Genomic DNA, 20,369 nt, shown 5'->3' with positions numbered 1-20,369 from the left:
TTCTTTATGGCCGTAATTCTGAATATTGATCTAAGCTCTGTGACTGAATGTTTACTAATATTACCTCCGATCCTTAGTATAAGACCTTGTTTGATTTTATTTTGATCCTAAATATAAATCCCAATCTACTTTGTTTATCATATTTATTCATTTTTTTTCCAAAATAGTCCTTCTTCTAGCTCATACACTTTATTAATAAGAATATATTGGGAAAAACAATATCTATTTATTACAAATAACTAATTTAACCTATTTTCTTAATCTACTCAAATTAGTCAGTTAGCTTTTATATTTAGAACTGAAGAGAGTATTTTATATCAGTTCAATTGTTTTGTGCTTATTTTTCTGGTCTAAATCAGTAACCATATACATTGTTGCGGGTAAGATCATTACAGTGTCTCCATGGAGTTTCTCTGGTTCATTCTACTTGAGATAGATCAGTGAAGAGAAGAAATGTTAATTGCTGTTTATACAGGAGGATGGAGAAATTGAGGAGACGTTTCTCATAGAATACAAATTGGCTGGTTAAAGTGGAGGAAAGCTACTGGAGTTATTTGCAATAAGAAGGTACCTGAGAAACTTAAAGGAAAATTTTATCGGATTACTATAAGACCGGCTATGTTGTATGGTAGTGAACGTTAGGCAATAAAGGGAAAACAAGAGCACAAAGTTGGGGTAGCAGAAATGAGGATGTTGAGATGGATGTGTGGTCATACAAGAAAAAATAGATTCGAAATGAAAATATCAGAGTAAGAGTCGGTGTGGCACCTATCCAAGAGAAAATAGTTGAAAATTGCTTAAGATGGTTTGGACATGTACAGAGAAGGCCATTGGAGGCCTCGGTGAGGAGGGTAGATAAGACAAGATGGAGTCCCATAAAAAGGAACAGAGGAAGGAACAGAGGAAGACCAAGAAGAACGCTTAATGAGATCATTGAATGAGACCTCCTAGTCAACAATAAATCTAAGGACTGGGTTGTTGACAGAGCACGATGGCGTGTGATTCATGTAGCCGACCCCACCTAGTGGGATAAGGCTTGTTGTTGTTGTTGTTTAGATAATGCCTTCCTTGACTCATCTCTGATTCAAGGGTTTTAGTGGATTAAATCATCATCTCGACCAGCACCTCAATTTCATATTGCTTGTTTCGGACTAACATTATTTTGGATTAAAAGCTTTGAGGATTCACAGGAGCTAGCCTTGAAGGCTCGGACGCATTGCATGCAATAAGAGAAAATTCATCTATCCCTCTTCTTTCAGCCCTTCTAGTACAAGTGCCACTTAACTAGATTTATGTTCCCTTAATGTTTCTGCTAGTTTTCGTGTTGTAATTTCTGATCAGTCTGTTAATTTTCCTTGTTCACATTTACTCGCCTTGCCAAGAGCTAGTTGCTTTACACTGTAATTTCTCTTCGTTTCATTTATAGTGATCTTTTTCTCTTAAGAAAAAGTTGCCTCCACGTAGTTAACAACTCTTGGCATTGGCTGAGGAAGAGAGAAGCAGACGACCATTGCAATTGTGAAGTAATCTAAATGTGACGGATTTGATATTTTGCTACTTGTAACACTTGTGGATGATACTTTGCTGTAACTTGTGGCATTTCCATTGAAGGAAGCCAAGTTCTTGTTATGGTCTGTGTTGACATTGCAGTCTTGTGATAAGCTTTATTTGGCATTTTGGTTCACACCACCGAATCTGTGCTCATTTCTAATTTCTAATGAAAAATATCTACATTTTTATTTATTTAATTTTTTCAATAGTGCCTTGCGTATTTCAAATGCTCATGAATCTTTTCATTTTGCAGGTACCTAAACTTTCTTTTAATTTTTAATTTGGTACCTATACTTTTTTAACTTTTTAAAAAATCCTTAAACTATCTTCTGTTATCTCCGTTAACCCCCACACTTTACAAAACACAACCAAGGGCCAACGAAGAAATTAATGCTGTTCAAATCAAATTTCTTCATCAAAACGTACTGAACTTCAGTGACAGAGGAGGTCTTCCATGGATGGAGGGGTTCGATTTGCAATGTGATTTGGAGAGGTGTTGACGGAATCAAAACCTTATACAAATAGATTTTCTTTGACAGATTTGATCTCCGCAGTAGAGGGAGGTTTAAAATCCAACTTCTTCATTGAAACTGAGCTTCAGCGATAGAGAGGTGTTCGACGACTAGGGGGGTTCAATTTGCAAAGCGATTCGGAGTTGAGGGCTATAACATAATCATAGCTTTTTGCAAAGGGATATTCTTCGATAGGTTTGATCTTTGCCATAGAGGGAGGATGGGTTCTCTGATCTCACCTCCTGCTAGCTAGGCTGATTGATCGTGCAATTGCTTTTCCTTTTAGCGAGAAAGTGATTTTGATTGGATAGGTGAGATTTGTAATTTGTCTTCTGATACGATTTGGTTCTACGGTCAGTTGATTTTACTTGAAGTTTTTGTATTTTAAGCTTTAGTTTGTCAGCTTGAAACTATAATTCTAGCGGTATGTATATGTATTTATATGTGAACAAGGGATTAAAATGCTTACAAAGCTGCTAACCTTTCTTTTAAGAATCATGTTATTCGAAGTGTATGAACTCTTTAAAGTGCTACTCCAAGTTAGTTCCAGCTGTTGCAAGTTTCATTGCTCAATGCAACTTTACTTTTTCTTATCTAAAAGCAAATTCTAAATGTTGAAAAATAGTATAATAGTTTCTAATTAGATAACAATTTGCAAGACACTGAAACTCTGAAAGTTATATTTGGCATCACAAATTGTTGAGTATAATGTATAAATCATATAGCACATGCTATTCAGGGATTTTATTGACCTAAATCATGTGTAAGACAAAGGAGACAATACTCCTTCGTTTGTGCGTCTGCGTTTGCATCTTCTAATTTTTCCCTCCTTCTTTTCTCCTTTAATGCCGTTTATCTGTCTGTTAGCTCTTGAGTGTGTTTTGTAAATTATGGGGGTTAACGGAGAGAGCGGAAGATAGTTAAAGGATTTTTTTAAAAAAACAAAAAAATATAGGTACCAAATTAAAAATTGAAGTAAAGTTTAGATATGTGCAAAATGGTTTTCCCTTTTCTAAAATAAGCAATTGCTTATTGGAATAACCCCCTAAAATTTTGATATGTTTGAAAATTTAAAAAATATATATATTTATAATATACATATGAAACTAATTATCATCTTAATGTGTAACAATTTGCCGATTTGGTTTTTAACTATGGGTTAAAATTTTACGTAATACAGATTTATTCAACTGATTTTACATCAATGGTCATGTTTGGAGTAAGAGTCTTTAAAATGGATGGAAGTTTTCTGATAAAAATATGGATCAAGGTTTTTATACAAAATGTCAAATATATTATACAAAAAATTTACTGTACCTCATTACTTGTGACTCCATAATTGCATACCAACACGCAAACAAGTTAACATAACAAGCCATGGAGCACTTAATTATTTAGAAAGTTGAGTATTATTAGGAGTGTTCAAATTGTCTCGTCTTGATGGGTCCGTCCCAGTCCCGATCACTTTGGGATGAGACGGGACGGACAAAAAAATTTCAGGGACAGGACAAAAGACTGGGCAAAACGAGACGGGACACGAGACAGGATTGTCCCATCCCGGGATATATAATTTTTTTTAAAAAAATTACAAATATGATAGATATGCCCTAAATTTATTTTTCTAACACCATTCAGCCATTCTAGATTCTCCCTCTTGGCCTCTCACAATTCTCCAGCATGTTGATCACTGAGACCAAGCTCCTTCTCGCCAGCTTGTTACCTCGTGACTTCTCCTCGCCACGAGCCGTAGCAGGTCCAGATCTCAGCTCTAACTTGGATTATATCTCCTTTGCTCTGCTCAATCATCACCGTCCAGATATTTAGTGGACTCCTGAGTTAATCTCCCCGCCTCACACGTTCGTCGGTATCTCTCCCTATGCTGTCATGAGAAGCTTAATCCTTCTTGCAGCTTCGCTCTGCTCGCTTGGCTCCTATGTTTTGTGCTTTAGCTAAAATTGGTGTGGGGTGGTAGCTTCCAGGAACTGTCATTGAACATGTTTCAAAAAAAAAAAAAGAATGGACCATATTAGGAAATTATATTAAATGAAGAAATATCATCGCAGGGAATTTTTTTAGATGGATTGCTTACGCTTTTAGTTTTTCCAGAGGCTTGTTATGCAGAAAAGTGGGCCAATTTGTTACAAATTAAAAGTATTGTCGATTAAATCAAATGCCCAAATTTTAAAATAATCATAGTTTTTTATTCACTTCTGTTAGGCCCAAAAAAAAGAAAATAAGAAATTTTAATCAATGACAAGCCCAATAAAAAATAGAAGGCCCAAAAAAAAGGGACAAAGAAAAAAAAAAGGGACGGGACGTCTCGATTCCATCCCAGTAACAACAGGATTAGGAGAGAATCGGGACGGGACGGGATAGGACAGGACACGGGACAAAAGTCTTGTCCCATCCCTGTTCACTTGGACGGGACCGAGACGGGCCTGCCCGTCCCGTGAACACCCCTAAGTATTATATATTAAAGGACATGATAAAATGGAGAAAAGATTATTGGAAAAAGTCAAAATTTAGATAAATGAGTTTCATTTTAATTACTACCTCCAGTCATTCATATAAAACCTAATTGATCAACTTGAATAAATTAATAAAAAAAATTTGTTAAAAAATTATTTAATTATATTACATACTATATGATCTTTTTAAAATACTTATGTATATCATTATATTATAGCTAGGCAAATTAGTTTGGAAAAAAATAAGTATAATTCTTTAAAGTAATTTATTTAATTTTCTTAATCTCTATAAATTAGTTAACTAGGTTTTATACTGAGAATTTGACATAGCAATTATTCATTTCATCAAGTGATATAATTATTCATGCTTAGAAATAACTAAAACAGATCATGTATGAGAATTGTGCAATGTATGCACATGATCCATGCTGAAAAGTGAAAACAGATGCGGCAACTTCGTTATAAGTAAAATGATAATTATTCGATTTATCGCTTACACGTAGCCTTGTTATGACCTAGTTAATTCTTGATCTACCGTTCTACACGCGATTGAACAAATCTACTGAATTATAGATTATAATCAATAACAATTAGATTATAATCAACAACTTCCTCTTAACAAAATATTTCAAATGCGCCTTCATGTTGGCATTGGTTTTTCAAGTTTCAAATAATAGATTTTGATTCTTTAAGTTTCTATCAATCTAAAATATTAGTTCTTATAGTTTGATAAAAGCATGAATCATTTTACTCCTTGAAAAACTTAAACTTACGATTTGAAATTTGATGGATTAGAATCAAAATTTGCATAAGTTTAAAAAACCAGAGATTGTATTTGTGTTAACCCAACAAATTTCCTATTTTCTGTTCAAAATTCGCAATCACCATATCTGAAGAGTAAAACATGCTTTAAGTCTAAAACAACAGTTCATTCGATCAATTAGAATGGACCAAAATAAATCACAAATTCATTATCATAATTTAAACAATATACATATAAAAATTATTTCCTCTAATAATAGGAAGATAATTGTGCCTACTATAAAAAAGTTCGTTTGGCTCTTTTACAGCCAAGAAAATCAATGTCTAAATTTATTTTTGCCTAGAAGATAAATAAAAAATAGGTCCTGAATACATTGCGAACTAAACAAATTAGATCTTATATTTAGAACTGAGTTAATGTAAATTTATTTTGCTTATGAATTTTGGACCTTTTTGTGTCTCTATATTCAGAAATTTTGTCCGCACCTCTATGATTGATGGGCTCTCCTATCATGGCTCCATGTATCAGCTTGGAACCTCTCCTCTTCTCTTTCCATCTTTTTTCCTCCTTTTCTTTTTTTAATCATTAGATTAACATATTTCAACGATTTAAATTTTAATTTTTTATAAAGTATTTATAAAAAATTCAGTGCTTTTGTAAACTATTAAAATTAAAATTTAATATAGTTTATAATTTATAATTTATTTATTTTTATAATTTAATATTTTTATAATAGTTTTAAAAAGATTTAAATATGATTCATTAAAATATTAATCCAATGATTAAAAAAAAAGAATGGAAGAGAATGGAAAGAGGAGAGGAGAGGCTCCGAATCGCTTCACCAATCATTTCATTGGCTGATCTTCCCATATGGATTTTGTTAAAACAACCAAATGGCATTAGATTTTTTCTTTTTTTTGGCACTGTTATTTGCTAGTTGTTAGCGGGGAGCCTCGGCATTATGGAGATAGCACCTTGATGAATTGGCCGATATATGAAACACTGCTTACCTTCTTCGGACGTTGGGCCATGTTTTATCAACATATTGAAAACTGATAAAGAAGTCTATGCTTATGACATTCCTCAAAGAGCGTCGGTGGTGACAACTATTCTTCACAACAATATTCTGCAGCAACTAATCAGAGAATTCTACAATATTTTTGGATTTTATAACTTGTATGAGTTCATGATTAAGATGGTTTGATCATGTACAGAAAAGGCCTTCAGATGTGCTAGTGAGAAGAGTTGATCAAACAATATAGAGTCTTCTAAAAAGAAATAGACGAAGGCCAAAGAGAACACTTAACGAAATTATTGAACGAAATCTTTCAATTAACAATATATTCAAAGATTTGGTTTTGAATAGAGTTCAATAACATTGCATGACCTATATAGGCAACCTCACCTAGTGGAATAAATCTTTACTGCTGTTATTGTGAGTTCATGATTGATACTTTTCAAAAGTTGGCATGCAGGTTGAGTTATTGAATCTCTAGGTGAAGTTACATTCTCCCTCTCGGAAAGGAGAGATTGGGAATCTGATTTACTCTCAAAATTTCACAATCTATTGGACCTTGACAATTTTGGTGTTCGATCAAGATTGCATTAGGACTTGCCACCATAATTATAGATACTGCCGTTTTCTCACAATTGGGGCTACAATGGTTTTGGACTATATCCCAAGTGGGTATGCTCATTTCATGTTTTCTGGAGCTCAATTGCAACCGAAGGAACTGTGTTTCCATCGTTTCCCCAGTCACTTGCTTTCCTGTGGTAGCATTACTACCATAAATAATTTTTCCCTGTGCTTCTGATATCCTCTCTTTCTTCTTCTTCTACTAATTTCTTTGTGAGTGTAATTCTGAACATTGATTTAAGCTCTATGACCGAATGTTTACTAATATTACCTCTGGTACTTAATATAAAAACTAGTTGATTAATTTGATGGATTAAAAAAACTAGCTAAGTTAGTTATTTATAATAAATATGTGTTGTTTTTCCTAAAATATCCTCACTAATCAAGTATATTGGCTAGAACTAGTATTATTATAAGGACTATGTCAGAAAATAATAGATAAATATAAGAAACAAAGTGAATTAAAGTCTCATATTTAGGACCAAAATAAAAATGAAACGAGTTCTTATATTAATAATCAAGCAGTATTTCGTATCAATTCGGTTGTTTCGGATTAAAAGCTTTGAGGATTCACAAGAGCTAGCCTTGAGGACTATGCATCGTTTGCCCATTGTGGTTTAAAAGAGGTGGGAGTTTTCTGATAAAAATATAGAGGGAGATTTTAATATAAAAATTCAAAAATATTATATACAAAGTTTACAATACTCCATGCTCGCATGCCAACGCGCAAACAGGTTCACATAACAGCACATGAACGTTTTAATTAATTAACCATTTTATCAAGTGATATGATTAATCATACCCATTGAAATGACGCTTCCACTCTTTTTAATATTTTTAGATACCTCTTTTAATTTTTCATTTGAGAGAAAACTAAAGCCCCAACCAGTAGGGTTAATTAAAAAAAATAACGTTTGAGAATTGTGCAATATATACGCATGATATGATCCATGCTGAAAATAGGTGCGGAAATTTCGTTATAAGTAAAATGATAATTAAGTATTTGATTTATTGCTTCCACGTAGCTTTGTTATGACCTTTTTTTTTTGCCAACATTTTTGTTATGACCTAATATTTCGTTATAAAAATTTAATGGTAGTATACGAGATTAAAAAAACAAATGAAAATATAACATATAAAATCATGTTATAATAGTATTGGGTATCATATGATTATATAAAAAATATGAATATGAGGTCCAAGTAAGAAATTTAAGTGACCAGCCTGAATTTATTGTCTTTTTTTTATTCTGAAACTTGTCATTGCATATTTTTTAATTATCAATAAATTTTAAAGTAACTAATTTTTTTTTAAGACGTGATTATAATTCTCCCTGCAAAATATAACAAACAACTGAAGTCCACTTTTTTTCCTCAAGAAAGGCGCCCATGAATGAATGAATGAATCACAACTTATCTGTATTTGATTTTCTGTTGGCAATAAAAAAAAAGTACGAGTATTGGATTTTTTTAGTATCTTCATGGAATGTGCTTAGATTAGCCGTGTGGGGAGCCAAATGCATCATAAAAGTAAAAAAGCCGTATGTCCATGTCCGGAATAGGGCCATCCCCGGGTGACTTTTGGTTGCGTTCGTTTGTTTTGAAAAGGGAGGGAGAGAAGGATAAAAAGGTTGGTCCACATTATTTTAATAAAATAAAGGGAAAATAACCAAAAAAAAAAGTTGAAAATTATAATATTTTAATTTAAATACCTAAGAGGTCAAAATCTCAGAAAAGAAAGTAATACCTAATATGATATTTTGCAAATATAACCAAATGACTAAAATATTCTTATATCATATTTTCTAAAAAACAATGTCAAATTTGTCATTATCAATATGTTTCTTGTTATTGTTTGTTCAACATTTATCATTATCAATTCACAATTTATTAATAAATAACTTGTTATTGTCAATACATTTCTTGCTATTTACTATTCAACACTAATAACTGTTTCACAACTTATTAATAAATTTTTTAATACAAGGGCATTTTTGTCATTTAACTATACTTGCAAAATACCAAATCGGGTATCACTTTCTCCCTATATTGTGATCTCTTAAGTACCTGAATTGAAATACTGCAATTTTTAACTTTTTTTGTCATTTTTTCTAAAATAAAAGATAATTTTTTTCAAGAAAAGATTAAATTATTCTGATTTACCCCGGACGTCCTTATTACGTAGATAAAATTGTCATGAAAAACTTAAAAATGGATCCACATTGTTTTCTAATTTTTTTTTCCAATAATACCTTTACTATTTTTTATTTTTTATTTTTATAATTTTTAATTTTAATATTCATCTTTAAACTATCACATTATGTATATAATATATATAATATCTGGTGTCTTAATGTAAAACCTAATTAATTTGTATAAAGAGATTAAAAAATTAACAAATTTTTTAAAAATATTTGTATTTAGGGCAAAACTTATATTAAGTTACTTAGTTAAGTTTGTGAAGTTGGTCAATCAAATGGTGCCAATTGTATTAATTTTACACATCATTATTTAGCCCCAAAACAATAACTAAACACTGCTAAGACCAATATGGAAAAAAAAAAAGTGTACGGAAAGAATTTTTTCTTAGTTTATAAAAAATGTTTTTAAAGTACTTTTAAGACATTTAAAACGCTTACTAAAACAAAAAATAAAACCATTTTTCCATATTTATTTTAACAAGGTTTAACAACTATTTTGGGGGTAAAATGATGATGTGTAAGATTAATATTGCTGGCTTAATTTGATGGGCTAACTTGATATATTTGATCTAAGTAACTTGATATAAGTTTTCTTTTTATATTTATTATTTTTTTAAGCTAACTTGTCATTATTGTAAATTGATATTGTATTAAGGACTACAAGCAGTATTATTTCCAGTTCTTAATATAAGAGCTCATTTTACTTTTATTTTAATTCTAAATATAAAACCTTTATCCACTTTAACTCTTATATTTATCTACTCCTCCGGTCCTTAATATAGGACCCAATTCTTGAGTTGGTTTTGGTCCTAAATATAAGACTCATTTCCCATATTTATCAATTTTCTCTAAATTACCCCTATGAATACTCCCTCAACTATGATCAAATAGAAGAGGGAGAGGGGGTATTAAGAAAAATGATTATGGTGTTTTAGAAAAAATGTGTCACTTTTCTTATACTTAACTAACTTACCTAACTTCCTTAATCTAATCAAATTAGTTAAATGGGTCTTATATTAAGGACCGGAGGAGTATTATTTTTCAAGATAACTACCGTAATAATGACAGTTCTAGCCAATATATTTGATTAGCATGTATATTTTAAAAAAGACAACGCATATTTATTACAAATAACTAACTTAACTAGTTTTTTAATTTACTCAAACTAATTAACTAGCTCTTATATTAAGGATAAGATGCTATATTATTTAATAAAATTTATATCCTTTTTAAATCATTTTATATTTAAACTTAATTTTTTATTATCCATCTAATAAGTTTCAACTTTTTAAATTGAATTTTTATAAATATCAATTGAAATATAAATTATTATACTAATTGATTTTTACTTAAGCTCATATTTGCAAAAATTAATTAAATAGAATAAAAGTCAGATTTGTGGCCGCTAATCCAAATAATGCCTTGGTGTCTCGGAACGCGGAACATTATGAGCGAAGGAATGAATCAAAAACCTTAAGGTGGGATCCAATGGCCCGGCAACAATATTGCAGCTGCAAATGAAAAAAGAAACGCCGCGTTTGGAGGGGGCCAATTAGCTGGGTTCAATTACCCTAATCGCAAGTGCTCGGGGAGGAAAAACCCTTCAACTTCGGTCCTTCTTCTCTGCGCCTCCTTTGATTCGAAGCTGTCGGAGTTCGCCGTGGTCGTGTTGTGCCTCATCTGCTTAGCCATGCATTATCTCCGCCTTTTGTGCCCAATTTCAAGGTATGCATTGCCCAAACTTGCTCAATTTCTCTCCCCTCTTGCGTCTCTCACGCTTCCCTCTCTCTATCATTCCCTCAATCCCAAGTTCTTTGCTCCTTCCCAAACCTCGCATGCAAATAACATCGACGACAGCGTTGCCTCATTTCATTGCTTACTCCATATGCATCCCCCACCATCCATAACCAAAATTAATAAGATTTTAGGCTCAGTTGCCAAGGCTAAACAATATCGAATTGCGATCTCGTTGTTTGCTCAAGCGGAGTTCAAGGGATTCATACCTGATTTATTTACATTGACCATCTTGATCAATTGTTACTGCCATGTGGGTCAGATGTATTCTGCTTTCTCAATGTTGGGAAGGATTCTCAAGTTGGGTCTTCGACCAAATGTGATAACCTTGACTACTTTACTCAGAGGACTCTGCATGGGTAACAAGGTTGGGGAAGCACTAGACTTTTACCATGACTTAACAGGTAAAGGATTTCAATTCGATGAATTTAGTTTTGGCACCCTGATCAATGGACTGTGTAAAGTAGGGAAAATAAGGTCTGCTGTTAAATTGGTCCAAATTATGGAAATGAAGGGAATTAAAGCTGACGTAGTCGTATATAACACTATCATCGACGGGCTTTGCAAACTTGGACGTGTCATTGAGGCCCATGAATTTTATTCAACAATGATTGATCAAGGAATTCTGCCGTCTGTTTTCACATATACCTCTCTAATCCATGGTTATTGCAGCATTGGAAAGTGGAATGAAGTTACCCAATTGCTCCATGAAATGGAATTGAAAAGCATCAAACCTAATGTTCATACATTTACTGTATTGATTGATGCATTTTGTAAAGCAAGGAGGATCGTTGAAGCTCTCACTGTGTTTGCTAAGATGATGAAATGTGGTGAGAGACCGAATGTTGTAACTTACAGTTCTTTAATGGATGGATACTGTCTGATGAATAATGTTAGTGGATCAAAGGAAGTATTCAACAAGATGGTTCAAAGTGGTGTAGTAGCTGGTGTAGTTAGTTATAATATACTGATCAACGGATTTTGTAAGAGTAAAATGGTGGATGAGGCATTAGACCTCTTGAGAGAAATGCGTCACAAAGGCTTGGTTCCTAATGTGATAACATATAGTTCTCTTATTGATGGCCTATGCAAATCAGGGAGGATGTCATTTATGGAAGACCTTGTTTATGAGATGCATGAAAGTGGTCATACCCCAGATATAGTTTTCTATAGTATTTTGTTAGATGCATTTTGCAAAAGTCAAAATCTTGATCAAGGGGTTGCATTATTTAGGCATATGGTTGCCCAGGGAATTCAGCCTAATGTATACACATACACTATACTTATTGATGGCTTGTGTAAAGGTGGTAAACTAGATGATGCTCAAAAGATTTTTCAATGCCTTTTAATGAGTGGCTATCATCTAAATGTCTATACATATACCGTTATGATCAGTGGGCTTTGTAGAGGAGGGTTGTTGGTTGAAGCTATGGCCTTGCTTTCCAAAATGAGAGCAAATGGATGTCTTCCTGATTCAGTAACATATGAGACACTTATTAAAGCTCTTTTGGAAAACAGTGAGAATGAGAAGGCCGAAAAGCTTCTTCAGGAAATGATTGGTGATGGTCTTGTAAAATGATGAAATAAGGTTGAATGCACTAGTTCTACTATATATTATAGTTGTGTAAATGTTGAAATTTGCCCTTAAGGACTAGCAATTTCTTTCTTTCCAACTAAAATTGTTTGATTATACTGTGAAGTAAATTTTGTTGGAGAAATTTTGTTCAAGCAATGTGTTTGACACATTTATTTTGACCATCTGTTGGTGAATAATTTGTCTTGAACATGACTTTGTTCCTTTTCTATAGTTTATTCTGATTTTGACCTGTAACCTTTCGGGTACATCTTGTTTCTAAATTAGAGTTGCAGCTAAAATGTAGTTTCTTGGATTTCGATAATTCCTTCCAGTATTTTATGGACCACCTTAAAAGTTCATTTGGCTCTTTTACACAACCAAGAAAATTAATATCTAAATTTATTTTGGAGGGTAAGCATAAATGGAAGGCATATTAATCTGTGTTATACTAATGTTAAAGTTAGATTTACTTGAATGGTTTACAAACGTTTGTTTCTTTTGGTAAACTAAGTGGATATCCTTTTTTAGTCTTAATTCAATGCCCTTTGCTACCATGAATATGTGATGCTCGGGTCCTTTCATCTCCTTAATTATATGATTTACGTGTAATAGAAAATAATTTGGTTAGCAGGTTTGCCTGTTGTGTTTTTATTCATTGCATTTCTAACTTTAGGCAAAACGGTATGTGAAATATGTTTTCTTACAGGGGAAGTTGTAGGCGTTATTGTATTTCCGTTGCTATGAGGATGGTTTGTGTTGAGGTTCAACATCTTATTGGGATATCTGCATTTGCTTTCAAAACTGTAGTCCGGAATGCATTATTTTGAAATTAGAGTCATGAACTATGATTTCCACTCTATGGTTTTGTCCAAGACCTTTGAAGCACATGGACCCAATGTGGGAGGCTGTAACCTTCTTCCAAACGAGGCAAGTTTTTATCTAATTGAAAAATGTTGGATATCATTGGCTATTATTGCATTTACATGTCTGACGCAGGTGTCTCCGTGGAGTTTCTCTGGTTCATTCTATCTTAGATATACCCCACACTCGGCAATAGTTGGACCATCTGGATTGAAACGTGAAGAGAAGAAATGATAATTGCTGTTTAGTTTATGCCTTCTTGACTCACGCCCAACAACGCGGTTTGCTCAGCTGTGTAACAAGAGTGTGTTTGGATTAGTGGTGGAGAAGTAACTTTTTTTGTAATCTGACTTTGGTAGAAGTTAGATAGTATAATGTAATTTATGTTTGGATTAGCTTTTACAAAGAAATCAGTTTGAGCAGCTAAAGCTTGTTTGGATGAGTAATGAAAAAGTAAGTTTAGATATAAAATTACTGGAAAGGACATAAATTTTATTAAATGACATATATATATTATGTACATAATGTGAAAATTTTAAGAGAAATATTAAAATTAACAAATTATAAAAATAAAAATAGTTCTAAAGTACTTAATTAGATATGTTTAATGGATAAAAAATGTATATAAATTTTAAATAATAAAAATAAATACCATAAAAAGATGCAAATATATTTGAATAATCCCTTGAGATTAGAGATATTTGGGCTAACTTGTCTGAATATAAGATTTTAGATAATAAAATAAAAAATAAAAAGATATCTTAACGGAAAATAAAAAAGGTTTTGGTGTTTTTTTTTTTAAACCCTAAAATCTCTAATCAATTCTCCTCAATCCACCACCAACCTTCTCCGCCCCTTCCCTACCTTGCCTCTGTCAATTCGTCCCGGACAGCAACAGCAATAATCATTCACTGCCTCTCCCCTCAGCATCTCAAAATCCCTCTCAAATCTTAGCTTCTCAAAATCCCTCTCCCCACCTCAGCATCTTATAATCATTCACGGACCCACCACTGTATCTTTGATTAGCCATTTTCTCCAGTTCAATTTTTATCAATTAAATGCATATTCAAATGTTTAAAAGGGAACGAAAATTTTTCAACCATTGAATCATGAGGCGAATTGGTGAAACCCAGCACTCAATTGAAACAAGCTACGTTGACGCAATAAAATAAGCAAACCCAAAATATAGTCGAAGTTGCTAGAGTTCCTTAAATCAATAGCACTCCAAAACAGCGATGAAAGTGAAGGAATAAGGTGAGTGAAATGTTTACCCGTCAGGAGAAGTTCTGGGAGAGCTTTTAGTAGAAGCAGAAGCAGAGGGTAAAGAGAGATTCTTTTGCTTCTTCTCCGGCAAAGAAAAACAAAGCATCTCATAATCATTCGCAGAAAAAGGTTTATTAATTTTCATTTTGTCGAGTAGAAGGGCAACTTGGATAGGTAATGAAATTAAGGAGCTCGTGATGTTGCCGCACAGTGATGCACTGGAAAAGCCACTTTTTGTGGCTTCTGCTCCACCGTGCAATAGAAGAGAAAAGAGCTTCTTAAACAATTATGGATCCAAACAAGAAAAATGGTCAGAAGTTGGCTTTTGCGGTGTGGAAGTTACTTTTGGGGTCACTAATGTAATGCTAAACACACTCTAAGTCATTTCGTCGGAAACCATGATTCTATGGTGACTTCTAAAGGAGTTTGTATAAAAGTATGCTTAAGTCATGGTTTGTTCTATCTGAAGTTAACTTTTATGTGGTTATTGAGTTAATTTTGTCAACATTACTTTTTGTAAAAAACATGAATAATATTTCTAGGTTCCGTTCTTCGTTTTCGTGTGTTGCTGGTCTGGTTGTTGATTACAAGTGCTTATCCCACTGCTTCAATCGAACCAAAGTTGACTATAAGGATTTACCTCACTGTGACCAAATGTGGGGCGAGTGGGCGTCTTGTCTGGGTGTGTGGTCCCCCCTCCTATAGGAGGAGGTTTAAAGTTAAAGTTAAAAAAAAAAAGAAAAAGAAATCTTTCCGGAGTCTATTACTTTCATCCAATCCCCTGGCAAATTCTTTAAAGAACTGTAAATTTTTTATCCAGGTCAAGATCGGTAAAAATTTGACGATGATGATGAAGCCAAATTTTTCCCATCCAAGAATTTGAATCAATTTCCCATGATACCGAACGTTAATGAAATGTGAAGAAGTTTTCCTCCTCTGATCCAAACAGTCTATCCGCACAAGAAATTGTTAGAAGGGAAGATGAAATTTTCCGAAGTAGAATGGTAGCCAAAAGGAACCAAACATGACCATTTGCAAGTCAGGCTCAAGTTATAAGAGAAACCCATAAATTCTTTCATCATTGAATGAGGATTTAAAGTAATCTGCAATGTAAAAGTGATTCCCTTCCTCCAAAATCAGATGGAAAAGTAATAATTTGTTTCAAGGTATGGGTATTTCTATTTTCTACAACAGGATAAACCTTATTTCTTAGTCAAACTAATAATTGGTGCTGACAGATTGGGGATCTGAGGAATGATAAAAGCTCAAAATCTAAGAAGGGCTTTTCTAACATTCCTTTCCTCTCTTGAACCTTTCATTTCAGCATTATGAGAGTCTATAGTCATCAAGGAATGAAATTCATATTTATGTAGTCACGCTTGGTGCCGGCGAAAAGAGATAAATAAAGTTCACCAAAATAAAAAGAAGTCATAAATAAAGAATATCTAATTTTCCTTTTCTCATTTCTTCGATAATTCTTTCGGTTTGTTAAAACTTCTCCTGATTTAGTTTTTAACAATAAATTTAAATTTTCTCATAAAATAAACAATGAAAGAAGTTTTTACCATATCCATAAAATTGATGAATTTTTTAAATAAAAAATAAAATTTGAGTACAATTAAGAAAATTTATTAAATTTATTATTTGTTATTATTATTATGTAAAAAAAGAAAATAGTATGTTCAGGTTCCTCGTATCCATTACATTAAGTTATCTAACTACACATTGCCATGTATTTTCTTTTTATGTAATTTTATAAATAAATAATAATATTTAAAAATAGAACATATAGTCATATGTAATTAAAAATGAACGTATTGTCCTAAAAAAAAAGTTACTCTACTCTTCTTAAAATAACTCTCTTTTAATAGGAGTATTAAAAGAAGAAACAAAGAGAGTAAAAAAAAAAAGTTAAATTAACGAGCATAATGTAAAAAAAGTATTAAATATAAAGAAAATTAAAGTCAATGGATATTTAGAAAAAAAAATCCTCCAACTAAATTTTATATTTGGGACAAAAGGCATTATTAATTATTAATTATTTGGATTGCCGAGTTGAGCTCCATCAAGAGTTAATTTTTTTTTTTTTTATTAGGCAGATGTCCCACGGGTGAAGAGCTCCTAGGAACCCACTTCTCCGCGTCTCCTTCGACTTGCCCCTCTTGAAATTCGCTGTCTTCATGCCCCATCTCCACAATCATGCATTGTCTTCATCTATTGTGTCCAATTTCAAGGTATGCATTGCCCAAAATTGCTCACTTTCCTCCGTCTTTTGCGTCTCTCACGCTTCCCTCTCTCTATCATTCCCTCAATCCCAAGTTCTTGGCTCATTCCCAACCCTCACGTGCAAATAACATCGACGACAGCGTTGCCTCACTTCATCGCTTACTCCATAAGCATCCCCCACCTTCCATAACCAAAATTAATAAGATTTTAGGCTCAGTTGCCAAGGCTAAACAATATCGAATTGCGATCTCGTTGTTTGCTCAAGCGGAGTTCGAGGGATTCATACCTGATTTATGTACACTGAACGTCTTGATCAATTGTTACTGCCATGTGGGTCAGATTTATTCTGCTTTTTCCATATTGGGAAGGATTCTCAAGATGGATCTTCGACCAGGTACCATAACGTTGAATACTTTATTAAAAGGACTCTGCATTAATAACTATGTCGGGGAAGCACTAGACTTTTATGACGACTTAACGGCTAGAGGATTTCAATTCAATGAACGTAGTTATGGAACCCTGATCAAAGGACTGTGTAAAATAGGGAAAATAAGGTCTGCTGTTAAATTGTTCCGCATGATGGAGAGGAAGGGAATTAAATCTGATGTAGTCATCTATAACATTATCATTGATGGCCTTTGCAAATGTGGACTTGTCATTGAAGCGCATGAGTTTTATTCAACAATGATTGATCAAGGAATTCTGCCATCTATTATTACTTATACGTCCCTAATCCATGGCTTTTGCAGCATAGGACAGTGGAAAGAAGCTAACCATTTGCTCCGTGAAATGGAATGGAAGAGCCTCAAACCTAATGTTTATACATTTTCTGTATTGATTGATGCATTTTGTAAAGAAAGGAGGATCGTTGAAGCTCTCACTGTGTTTGCTAAGATGATGAAATTTGGTATGAGATCAGATGTTATAGCTTACGGTTCTCTAATGAATGGGTACTGTCTGATGAATAACGTAAGTGAGTCAAAGGAAGTATTCAGTAAGATGGTTCAAAGCGGTGTAGTACCTAATATAGTTAGTTATAATATACTCATCAACGGATTTTGTAAGATTAAAATGGTCAATGGAGCTTTAGATTTCTTAAGAGAAATGCGTTGCAAAAGCTTGGTTCCTGATGTGACAACATATAATTCTCTTATTGATGGCTTGTGCAAATCCGGGAGAATGTCAGATGTGCGAGATCTTGTTTATGAGATGCAAGAAAGTGGTCATGCCCCAGATACAGTGACCTATAATATTTTGTTAGATGCATTTTGCAAAAGTCGAAATCTTGATCAGGGGATTGCATTATTTAGGAAAATGGTTGCCCTCAGAATTCAGCCTAATGCATACACATACAATATACTTGTTGATGGCTTGTGTAAAGGAGGTAGACTACATGACGCTCGAAAGATTTTTCAATACCTTTTGACGAGTGGCTATCATCCAGATTTCTACACGTATAACATTATGATTAGTGGGCTTTGTAGCAAAGGCTTGTTTGATGATGCTATGTCCTTGCTTTCAAAAATGAGAGCCAATGGATGTCTCCCTAATTCGGTAACATATAGAACTCTTATTCAAGCTCTTTTGGAGAAGAGAGAGAATGATAAGGCTGAAAAGCTTCTTCATGAAATGATTGGTGGTGGTCTTGTAAAATGAGAAATTAAGGTTGATACAATCGTCCTAATATATGCTAGATTTGTAGAAATGTTGAAATTTGTCTTTGTGGGCTAACAAATTCTTGTTTCTTCCCAATTAAAGTTGTTGGATGGTTCAATGACCTTAATGGCGTTGAAGAAATCTTCTTCAAGCCATATGTTTGACATATTTGTTCTGACTATGCGTTTGTTTGTAGTGAATAATTTTTGTTTAGAGATGACTTTGTTCCTTCTTCAATTCAGAATTTGATTTATGAACCTTGTGGTTCATCTCAGGTTCTCTTGGATTAGAATTTGAAATCGGATTTGCAGCTATAATATAATTTTCTTGTATTTCATAAAGTGAGTTGATAATTCCCTGCACTATATTGTGGACATCATAAAAAGTTAATTTGGCTGTTTTACAACCAAGGATCTCGGGGCTTGTTTGATTCTGTTCTCATAAAAGGGTTAATCTCGATCAAGCCATATGTTTGACATTTTAATTTCTGACTGTGTTTTCTAGTGAATAATTTTTGCTTAGAGCATGACTTTATTCCTTCTTCCTTCATAGTTCATTCATCTAGAATTTGATTTATTGACCTTGGGGTGCATCTCAGGTTCTGCTTTTGGAGTAGGATTTGAGTGATCTGACTTTGCAACTATAATATAGTTTTCTTGTATTCCATAAAGTGAGTTAATTCCTTACTGTACATCGGGGGACAATTAGGCTGTTTTACAACCAAGAAATTCAATGCCTGAACTTATTTTTGGAGTACTAGCTTAAATTAAAGGGATATGTGTATGTAACATACTAATGTTTGAGCTGAACTTGATTGAATGGTTTCCACGTTTGTTTCTTTTGGCAAACTGAATTAATATCCTCTCTCTCTATTCTTTTTTTTTTTTAAAGAACTTTTGGGTCTTATTTCAAAGGCCTCTGGGACACCTCTTGGAGGTGAGTTTAACTATCATGAATATGTGATTCATGGTCCTTGAATCTCCTTGAGTATATAAGTTGACATGTAAGAGAAAATAATTTTGTTGGCATCTTTACCTTTTGTGTTTTTTATTCTTTGTGTTTCTAACTTTAGGCAATTGCTGGTTTAATTGCTGGTGTAATTGTAGTTTCCAGAAATAGTGTTGTTGAAACTCTTATAACTTTATGGTTTTGTCCTTGAACACCCTTGAGGCCCATGAACCTAATGTGGCTGGTTGTCACCTTCTTCCAAATGGATTAGGTATTTATTTGACTTCATTGTGAAAGGAAGTGAGTTTTTTTTTTTCCAATTTATTTGGAGAACATTTGAGATTATCAGATATTATTTTTTTTTTTTTGGTGAAAAGATTATCAGATATTATTGATCACACACACGCGCGCGCACATGTCTGTTGCAGTTGCCTCCAAGGATGTCACAACTTTTGGCACTTGTTGATGAAGAAAGAAGCAGACTGCCTCTTCAACTGTAAAGTAATACTTAAAGGCGGCGGATTTTATTTTTTATTCCAATGTTTCTTGTTCCAATATGTAATTTGAATGTCTCTTGGGATATTATTTGGGGTGTGTCGGTTTGGCACTTATGGCTATGGAGGAACAGGTTCTACTTCAATGATGATTTTCGATTGCCAAATAATCCTGCTTCTATTATATTGACTACTTGGAAATCCTTTGCTCAACAGAATGAAATCAAGGGAGCACACGTTTTGCCCCCCCGTGATGCTGATATTTACATATGGCTCCCTCCTCCACAAGATTGAGTCAAAGTTAATATGGGTGGATGTGGCGGGGTTATTAGAGATTGTCAAAGATCCTCGATTGTGGGCTTCACGCAACTCCTTGGAAACTGTGATGTCCTGGAAGCAGAGGAATGGCGATCTATAATGG

The 20,369-nt window shown here is 33.4% G+C and overlaps 1 protein-coding gene and 1 long non-coding RNA gene across 2 annotated transcripts; both read left to right on the top strand.

The window, feature by feature from the left end:
- The first annotated feature begins 10,725 nt into the window (after positions 1 to 10,725).
- LOC114726096 (pentatricopeptide repeat-containing protein At1g62670, mitochondrial-like) lies at positions 10,726 to 18,765 on the top strand. Its single transcript, XM_028912660.1, has 2 exons — positions 10,726 to 12,498; positions 16,792 to 18,765. The coding sequence occupies exons 1-2, from the start codon at positions 10,821 to 10,823 to the stop codon at positions 18,504 to 18,506; spliced, it is 3,393 nt and encodes a 1,130-aa protein (XP_028768493.1). The 5' UTR covers positions 10,726 to 10,820; the 3' UTR covers positions 18,507 to 18,765.
- An 887-nt stretch (positions 18,766 to 19,652) lies between these two features.
- On the top strand, positions 19,653 to 20,369 carry LOC114726094 (uncharacterized). Its single transcript, XR_003738481.1, has 3 exons — positions 19,653 to 19,754; positions 19,883 to 19,955; positions 20,165 to 20,369. It is a non-coding gene; the product is annotated as an uncharacterized LOC114726094 (long non-coding RNA).

Source organism: Neltuma alba, unplaced genomic scaffold, assembly GCF_004799145.2.
Source record: "Neltuma alba isolate B1F8T4 unplaced genomic scaffold, ASM479914v2 tig00012339_pilon, whole genome shotgun sequence".
Lineage (NCBI taxonomy): Eukaryota > Viridiplantae > Streptophyta > Magnoliopsida > Fabales > Fabaceae > Neltuma > Neltuma alba.
Note: the sequence above shows the minus strand (reverse complement) of the source record. Positions and strands in the feature narration are given on the sequence as shown.